This window comes from Ipomoea nil, unplaced genomic scaffold (genome assembly GCF_001879475.1).
Source record: "Ipomoea nil cultivar Tokyo-kokei standard unplaced genomic scaffold, Asagao_1.1 scaffold2036, whole genome shotgun sequence".
NCBI lineage: Eukaryota > Viridiplantae > Streptophyta > Magnoliopsida > Solanales > Convolvulaceae > Ipomoea > Ipomoea nil.
The window spans coordinates 2578076-2587587 of record NW_017618464.1 but is presented as its reverse complement, the minus strand read 5'-3'; the positions used below and the strand labels follow the sequence as shown (position 1 = coordinate 2587587).

At 37.2% G+C, this 9512-nt stretch overlaps 2 protein-coding genes across 4 annotated transcripts; one reads left to right on the top strand and one right to left on the bottom strand.

Annotated features, from left to right (window-relative positions):
- The first annotated feature begins 898 nt into the window (after positions 1 to 898).
- Positions 899 to 1979, top strand: LOC109147719 (ethylene-responsive transcription factor ERF061-like). Its single transcript, XM_019295364.1, has 2 exons — positions 899 to 910; positions 944 to 1979. The coding sequence occupies exon 2, from the start codon at positions 945 to 947 to the stop codon at positions 1791 to 1793; it is 849 nt and encodes a 282-aa protein (XP_019150909.1). The 5' UTR covers positions 899 to 910; position 944; the 3' UTR covers positions 1794 to 1979.
- Positions 1980 to 4022: 2043 nt separating this feature from the next.
- LOC109147694 (DNA primase small subunit-like) lies at positions 4023 to 8938 on the bottom strand. 3 transcript variants are annotated; one of them, XM_019295327.1, is made up of 17 exons: positions 8587 to 8938; positions 8322 to 8438; positions 7841 to 7891; positions 7562 to 7737; positions 7333 to 7407; positions 7130 to 7241; positions 6507 to 6591; positions 6362 to 6413; positions 6219 to 6280; positions 6011 to 6126; positions 5798 to 5910; positions 5467 to 5535; positions 5248 to 5305; positions 4987 to 5060; positions 4710 to 4758; positions 4461 to 4540; positions 4023 to 4319 (listed from the first exon to the last, which is right to left on the bottom strand). In XM_019295327.1, exons 2-17 carry the CDS (start codon positions 8401 to 8403, stop codon positions 4257 to 4259), a joined length of 1317 nt encoding a protein of 438 aa, XP_019150872.1. In that variant the 5' UTR covers positions 8404 to 8438; positions 8587 to 8938; the 3' UTR covers positions 4023 to 4256. The 3 variants fall into 3 exon arrangements, with proteins under 3 accessions (XP_019150872.1, XP_019150874.1, XP_019150873.1); XM_019295329.1 differs by having other exon boundaries at positions 8322 to 8433; XM_019295328.1 differs by having other exon boundaries at positions 8322 to 8412.
- Positions 8939 to 9512: the final 574 nt, after the last annotated feature.

The following is a 9512-nucleotide window of genomic DNA, read 5'->3' as shown; positions in this document are numbered from 1 at the left end:
TATGAAAAGTTTATACAAACTAAATTTTTTAAAATATGATTTTAAGAAATTTAATTATAGTATGTTTTATTATGTTTCAGACAAGATTATTTTGAACGATGAGAGAAATTTGCAATCTTTGATGATGTGCACTAAGAAAATCCTGTAAGGTGATTTTAGTGCATAAAGGATCATAAAAAGTAAAACACTGATGGGTTGAAATCAATCAAGTTAATACTCTTTCTGTCCCTAATTGAATGTCTCATTTGCTTTTTGTACGATTTTTAATACAATATAGCAAATGACCAAATGTTACTAATTTTTTAATTTTGCCCCTCAAATGTAGGTGTTATTTGTACAAAGTATAATTGTACTTATTTCTATAAATTTAAAAAGTTATAAGGGTAAATTGAAAAATGTAGAGTGATATAGTTATGTTCAATTTTGAAAAGATAACTAGGACAAACTGAAAAGAAAAAGAAAAGTAAGACGGATAAAATGGGACGGTGGGAGTATATTATTTGTGGGGGTGAATTTAGCTTGTACAGACAATTATTTGGCAATTTCAATCATTGGTTTCCCAATAATTCACCTCAGAGGTTTGACAATGTCATCAACATCACAAAGTGAATTCCGGAAATATATATTTATATAGGGTAAAAATTAGAGAATTCCCTTTTTCTCTGCGTCTATAAATACAGCAAGTGGATGCGAAATGCAAACTCAAAAAAGTCAGTCTTTATACCCTACATACACACTGCAACAACAATAATAATTACTTTCTGTTGCTTCTCTTCCCATCACTTCCCATTCTCACAATCCACTTTTCAAATCTGCATGAACTATATATCATCATCATCATCATCATCAACTCTGTTGGCTTTTAAGGATGTTTCTCTGATCTTCTTGTGTTTTACTCAAAGATTTTCAGCTTTTCTTTGTTGATACCCAGTAGTTACAGCAACATGCCGGAGATACACGAAGACAATAATGCCCAAATCCGATCATCTCTGTCGCAGCTCATTCTGAAGAGCGGTTCCAATAATACTCTCGACTCCATTTTCTCCCATTGCCACCAGGAACCAAACCCAAACCCTTACCCTGTTTCTCAACCTCTGGGATCCTCAGTATATCTGCGGCAGAGAGATTTGCTCCAAAAGTTCTGCGAAGAAAACAGAACAAACCCTCAAACCTGCAGTAGTCTCCCGTTCAAGAATTTCCTGTACGAGAATCCGGCGGCGGGGGGGAAGAAGAAGCTGTACAGAGGGGTGAGGCAGAGGCACTGGGGGAAATGGGTTGCGGAGATAAGACTTCCCCAGAACAGAATGAGAGTGTGGCTGGGGACTTACGACAGCGCCGAGGCGGCGGCTTATGCCTACGACACGGCGGCGTATAAGCTTCGCGGCGAGTATGCGCGGTTGAATTTCCCCGATCCCACCAGCTTGGGGTTCGGAGATAATGCGAAGCTTAACGCCGTCAAGACCGCCGTGGACGCGAAGATCCAAGCGATTCGCCAGAAGGTGAGAAGGGAGAAGGCGAAGAAGAAGGAGGCCAAGAAAAGCGGCAACGAGAGTGTGATGGCGGTTGAGTCGTCTTCTTGTTCGTTTGCCGGGAATGAGAGCTGGAGTACTGCTGAACTGATTTCTCCGAGTGTTTCTGAAGATGGGTTTTGGATGAGCGATACTTCGCCGAGCTCGGTCTCCGGCGAGTTGGCGGCGGCGGTGGCGGAGCAGACGTCGGAGATGGAGGACTGCTTCCTGGCAAGGATGCCTTCGTTTGATCCAGAGTTGATATGGGAAGTTCTGGCCAATTAATTAGCAGTTGGTGTGTTTAGTTTTTAGCAAATTAAATTAAAGAAGCTGTTGTGGCAAGTGGCAACCGTAAATGGCTAAGTTTTTGAAAATTCACCATATACTTCTCAACTTGTCATGTCCTTTATAATTAGCTTAGGACTAATCTCATTTTCTACTTTAATTATAATACCACTTTTCTTTTCTTTTCTTTTTTTTTTCTATTTTGTTTGCTCGAATTTAAAACTAAAGAGAGTTCATAGGCACGGATGGACATATTAGAGATGGACCTGAAGCAAGCCGACTTGATGAAACGTAGCAAGACAGATTCGGTTAGACCCGAATCTTCGGGATGGGGGTCGCGCTTGACCCCTGATTGCCTAGGTCGAGCCCCGTGTTCAATCTAGGCCTCGGCCGCCGGTACCAGGCGAGGGCCAGCCAAGAAGCTAGGTGTAGTCCAAGATGTTACAACTCTCCCTTTTTGGGGAACAGTTAAATAGCAATTAGTATAAATGCTCATGTAATTGTCTTGTTAAGACATCACTTATTCTCTTGTAATAGCAATTACACAATTATTAAAGCAATTTTCTTGTACTTTACAATATCATTCTTGTCTTTAATCCACTTATTCTATCATTTAATTATCAAGTTTGTTAATTCGGATCACCCGAATTAATTAAATTCATCAGACATAATTGGTCCTTCCCTTCATCAAGATTTTAATCTGAAATTCATTGAGAAAGTTTTAGAAAGAAAACTATTCACTCCTTTTTATTTATTTATTTAAGAAAAAAATGCCAATATCATTTTTTTAAAAAAATCGTATATCGGTATATGTAATCAATTCATATAATTTCGTCAATGTTGTTCTATTATTGGGGACAATGGCCATCATGTCATTTAAGAATTTATTTTGGTGTCTATTAAGATATAGTACATGAATGTCTTCAAAAACAAAACAACAACAACAACAATAATTGTAGGACTTGTTTTTTTTTTTTTTTTTTTTTTTTAAATCTTATTAAAGATTGAGATGAGAGAAATATGATGTGATCTGGGCACAGAACAGGAGAGAACATAAAGATTTAGAGCAGTAAAGAAGATTGCGAAAAGGAAGAGAGCCACAATTCCCAGATTATTATATTTGCCTCCAACATGTGATGTACACACTATTTAAGAAGCCACATGTGATGCAGAGAAAGCTAGCTGCTTCTTGTTTTGGATTCGATTTGCAGAGAGATTGATTATGGATTGTGGTCCTTTCTCTGGCTTTATGTTTTACCTACTTTCTTTTTTTCCCATACTTCTTCCCACTTATGTGTTACACCTCTACATCTTACACGTTCATGTTTAATCAATTGCAACATTACACTCAACTCTAAATCAATGACTTTTACAGTTGAGTAGTGTTGTATACTTATTATGTCAATGCTCACATCATGATGATACATACAAACTAATTTAAAATTACATTTCAACTCTATATTTCAAGAAAATTCACACTCGCTATCTGAATATACGTTCAAGGTGTGATTCTAACCATCAAAGGACTACAAATAGGTATCAATCTAGATTACAACATTGTAATTACTAAGTCGATTACCTTCTTCTCCCAAAAGGTTGAATCCTCAACCCTAAGGACCTCCACCCCCCCCCCCCCACACCCCCAATTCCGGCCCGACAAAGCATTTGGAAGAATGTAAATCACATTGATTCAATGACTCAACAGACATGGCCAGATGTCGGTGCGCACAAAGAATCTACCCACTTTGAGTATAATCCCCACATTGCCGCTACCAATGTTCAAACCTTCATCTTCTCCTAAATACTAACCAATAAGCTAAGCCTTACCTAACTAATTTGTTTAGAGGTTGCCCAAAATTTGATATAACTGAATACTTACTATTATGGGACAAGTATACCCACCTTTATTGTCAAATTCCGGGGAACAAATGTGATTTAATAATTAATTAATCTCTTTGATTACCACTAACACACTCAATAACATGGACCTAAAGATTTGACACCTGTGAAGAAAAAAACCAAGGTATTCCCGCAACCAATTTGTTGTGGAACCCACAGTTATCTAGTAGGTGAAAGTCGGCGCTGGTGTTGGCCTATACGCGATTGACAACGCAGAAATGGCCATTCAGACTCAGTCCTCCTCAGAATTTATTTACTGTGTAACTTTAGAAATAAATAAAAAAAATAACAACTCTGATGCAGCAGAGCAGGATGATACCATACCAGCTATTTCTCTAAGATGTTGACCTGGCCTGTTCATTAATGCAGCAAGCAAGCTCACAGTTAAACAGGTAGAGTGACAACTCATGTGTTTTTGATCAAATGATTTGAGGGCAGGCATATTACAGAGTTCTAGATTACTTGACATTACATATTAGACCACATGGATGCCTGACAGCTGTTATAACATTACACCAAATTCCTAAACTAAAACGGAAAATGGAGGATAGGAAATAGGAATCACTACCAACTTAGCGAGTTCTTTCCCTGCTCAACTTTGGCGCTATAACAACTTTCTATATCGCCCTGCAGAGTTAAAGCCCCCCGGTTTAGTTTCTACAAGACCTATTTGTTTTTTGCTTGATGATTACACAGCTTAAGAAACTACATCAATCATCAAAACACATCTCTAGATCCACTAGTAAGGAAGAGAGGAATTGAATATACCTTGCAGGATTTTAGCAGTGGTTGCAAGAACGATTGTCTGAAATATCTCACAGATTTCCCAAGAGAGGTTCCATCCCATTCTGGAATCAGAAACAAACAACATAAAGGCAAAATGTAAGAAATGCAGTAACTTAAAAAGCAGGAAAGAAAAAAAATTCAATCTTCAACTACTATAAAAGTTGAGAACTGTTTAAAATTTCAGTGGTTAGAATAGAGCACTGAATTGATAATCTAGATAAAGGGGTATACCGCTATCCATATCAGCTCTAAAGCCTCCCATGTTAAGTTCTCCAAGAAGCTGCATATACAACAATGGAACATTGAAGAATATAAAACACCCCAAATGATAGATAAATAAGCTTACTCCCAATGGAGGAGAAGGTTAAAAGACATCATTTTATGTGTTTTTTGAATAGTCAGATTAACTTTCTCACCCTAATGGGCAACCAATTTTTTATTGAATCCAGTGAGGATTGTATCTACAATACTAAGTAGCAATAGATACTATCAAAATAATAAAACATACCCGGGAAAGAGTTGGTGCATCAGCAGGATCAAATTCCTCACATTCCTTAGGGTCAATGGGAATGCAGACACGGCCTAGAGAAAAAGCAAAGGATCAACATGCATCCTAAAAGATTATACAGACCAGAAAACATATCTGAAAATGAGGGAAGATCCAAGGATTCAAATGTTGTATGTTCAACCAGGAAAATCCATCATGATGCTATAATGCTCGTGGCAAAAGAAAATCAACACAAGGAAATTAAAAAATTAAAAATAGAACCTGTTTGGGGATGCACACAGAATGGTGCTTTCAGTAGATGATTCAAGTGTCTTGAAACCTGGATGTTGCTTGCACATTAGGGTTATGGACCAATATATCAAAAGGATACAAAATATAAGTCAATCCTATTTTATTGCTTGGAGAAAGTATCATATCTTAATATCCTGCAATTGCATGTAGAAAAAAAGAGATCAAAAGGTTGAATGATGAGAAAATAACCTCCATATCAAGCCTGGGGTAGGTAAAAGAAAACACAATCTCTTCAACACATCTACGAATCCCCTGGGCCTGAAATTTTAAATTACAGTGGATTCAGAAAAACAGCAATCAACCTGAGCATAATAGAAACTCGAAAGAAAATGTGACAGCTTGAATTTGATGAGCTTTTCTAAAAGAGAATAAGTGTTTTCAACAACAGTTATGCAGATTGCAGCAGTAACATTGTCACACTAAAGAGTGGGGAAATAAAATAAAAAAGTTGACAATAGGTCAGAAATACAAGATATATGTTCAAGTGGTTTTAAAGAGAATGTTGACCTGAAGTATATACCTTGTGTTTACCAGATTGCAGGAGATGTTTTAGTTGTTCCCATCTGAAAACATTAATATCATCTTTCACACGTTTGTTTTCCTGCCACTTTGCCCGGAGCTCAGATACAATATCTGCAAAAATCACCTTCAGTTTATTCAAAAATAAATGAAAAGTAGCTATAAGGTTCTTTGTAACTGGAGATTGATTCGTGAAAAAGGTAAACATCCATACGCTCATCAGGAATCATTTCCAGTATCTTCTCACATCTTTCCTGGCTCGAGAACAAATTTTGACTCGAAAGCAATTTGTTCTCAAAAGAATCCCTTAAGACTTCTGTGTATGATCTCCTACAGAGGTTTAATGAGACTTAAAAGAGAATGGAGCTAAACCTAAAATCAGGAAGAAACATATAACATAAAACAGAGATAATCACTCTTACACTAGGAAAGGGTGAAGTGCAGGACCCATGAGAGAAACTTTTCGATTGCTATTCTCATTGCCCTGAAATTTCAAGAAAATTTTCTGTAATTCCATATGGTATCATTAATTTTACCACTGCCATCAAAAACAGATTTAAAGAACCTTGTAGACACGAAAGTAATCAGCAACAGCAGCCCTTTGTTCATTATTCAACCTGGTCATAATATAGCAGTTAAGATTACATTCAAATTTGCAGAAAATTGCGACATAATGATTAAATTTACAGTTCCCCATGTTGCAGCATCACCTTCTAGCTTTTAGATCACAAACCCAACAATGGACACCACGCCGGCCGCTGTACACCCAGAGAATGTGATTGAATCCAAAGTCCTCTGTAGAAAAAACATATGAATCTAGATTTGTATTTCTGCACATCATTGTGTTTGCATATAAAACATGTGCCAAAATAGTGTTGGACCATATTATCAAGTAAATTAAACACAGTTCAGTTATTGTTCACAACTAATCTACAAGAATGAAAATGAAATGAATTGAAGACATTGAAAATAACAGCAAGGCTTTTACACTGTTAGATGACTGGTGTCAATATAGACTAAAACAGAATTAACTCTTATCTGATTGAAAACCACATCCAATTAGAAGCACAAAGCTTCAAGTCCTCAACAACGAGCAGAGATGGTTTGTACTTCGTAATTATCGTGAACATGTCAGGTAAAGTGTATATTTTAACAATTGCTATAGAAAAGAGCATGTAAGAGAACTACAAGGAATGAGATGTTGCAACTTATATAGGTCTATAATCATGATTTTGCATAATAGTCTACTGGTTTTCTCTCATTTTAGCATTTGGTTCAATGAAACAAATTACAGTAAGATATAGTGTGTTCAGTTTATAAAATATATGCATACCTCTCAGGGAAGTATCAATGACTTTAATAGCAACCGTCATAAGTGGCCAGCAGTTTGAGCAAACATCAGCTCCTGAGCAACAATACCTAACATCATCATAGTCTGATATATCCTGCAGTAAAAAGATGGATGTGAAATCAAGATAAAGCCATTGGCTTGACATAGTGATAAGGAAGTTGTCAATTCACATTGGTAAAGCTTACTATATCAAACACTAGCTCTCTCTCCAATGGTGTGAAATTGTTATCACCTTGTGCATAGGCATGCCTTTTTGCAGGCTGCAATACAGGTGTAAAAGAAGATATGTTAAAGAGGCCTATATTTTTACATGCACAGAGGTTATAACTAAAAAGAATTGCCCTTTCTTGTAACAAAGAGAAAAGAATAGAAGAAAAACCCTATTACAGGGAGAAATAAGCATAGAAATAATACATCAACATTATAAACAGCTCCGATATCAATTTTGAATGGACACTTCTCCTTGATGGCATTTTCCAAGTCAGAAGCAGTGTTGAACGATTGAAACCGCAGATATATGTTATTATCTAAAGTGAATGAAAATTCCCTACGTCCAAAATAGGACTGGTCACAACCAGGATGCTTTCCATCTAGAAAATTCCATTCAAGACAAACAGTCAGATATATTAAACAAAAAAAGAAAGAATAATAGAGTATGAGTAGTATATGTTGCTCAAGCAAATTAGAATTTACCATTTCCATATGACAGCCATTTAAACATATCAACATATGGAAAAAGCCTTCCTGCCATACAAATGAAGTAATATAAAAAAATGTAGGAAGTCTAGATGTTTTACTACAGTGAGGGTAATATAAGATAAATAGAAAAGAAATTGCAGAAAAAAAATGTAGGAAGTCTAGATGTTTAAATAGTGATGAATTAAGGTTTAAAAATAAAAATGAAGTAATACCAAAACCGGGGGGGGGGGGGGGGGGGGGGGTGGTAAGGTGATCAAGGTCACAACAATATTTTACTCAGACATTCTCCATTTCTCGAAATTTTAACAAATCAGTAGACTTTTTCCTTTGAACTTTTATAGGACTATTGGTGTAAAAAAAAATTACTCTGTTTCATCAGAAACACACACCACAAAGTTCATAATTTTTCTTAAAATATACACATATCATAATTTCAAGTAATTCATAGCTAACTAAACAATATGATGTAAATTACCGTAATAAACTTTGAGATAATTGGCGTTGAAGCGATCAGGGAACGAATTATCTTGCTCACACCCAACTTCTTCAGTTGTCATCTTAAAGAACTTCACAAATCAACAAGTATCCTATTCTGTTAGGGAAATGTAGTGAAAAATGGATAATTATATTATCAGATCGGCAAACCCTAGCTACATGAAAAGGTAGGAAAATCAAAACAGAGTTAATGGCAGAATTGTTAAAGGTCGTATATCTTTGCACAAGTATGGAAACAAACTTACTCTGCGAGGGAAAGGCTTCTCGACGGCGGACGGCGGACGGCGAAGGAGATGTGTGACTGGGCGTTAATTGGAAATGGCGGGAAATGCAACTGGGCGGCGATTTTATCGTCGTTGCATTTTCGCGGGAAAGTTTTGGGCCAGAAGTGGGCCTTTTTAAGTGGACATAATTTGAGTTTATAATGGAAACTGAAACTGATACATGGGCACTGCCTACTGCCTACTGCCTACTGCGGACCCTGTCTGAATGTCTATCGAACTACCATGGGAACTGGGAAGACATACCTTGACTCACTGCCGGTCGCCGCCTGCCGCTTGCCGGCCGTCGCCACCTGCCTCTCGGTCCTCTGGGGCAAAGTCGCAGCCGGATTTAGTTTTTTTTTTTTCAAGTTAAAATTGGGAATTTTGGGGTTAGGGCTTGCCGGCTTGGTAATTTTATATATACATATACATATACATATAATAATTGTGTTATTTATTGTAAATAGAATTAATTTCACTTTTGATATTTTGTCACTTTTGGTGCACAATTTTAGTATCTATCTTTATTATTTTTATTAATTTTGACTCGAAACAATCAGGACCGGTCAAGGTAAAAGTCCTAGAAGGCTGCAGATACAAAGGGAAGTGGCGCTAGAAGCGCGACACAAGGTGACGATCACCGAATGAACAAAAGGATCCGACTGACCGAATGAACAAAAGGATCCGACTAACCAGTCGTGTGGGCGATCGGCGAGCCAAAGAGAAAGGAGCAACCCAGTGGGGAAGATAGTCCCCGCTGTCAACTAGCTAAGTTGCACGAAAGAGTTGATCTTTGACAATAAGAACTACATGAGAAAACTAACACGGATAAAGGATCACCCAGTCCACTGATCGTCGCCCTCCTCACAGACGACATCATGAATATTCACTACCCGCAAGATTACAGG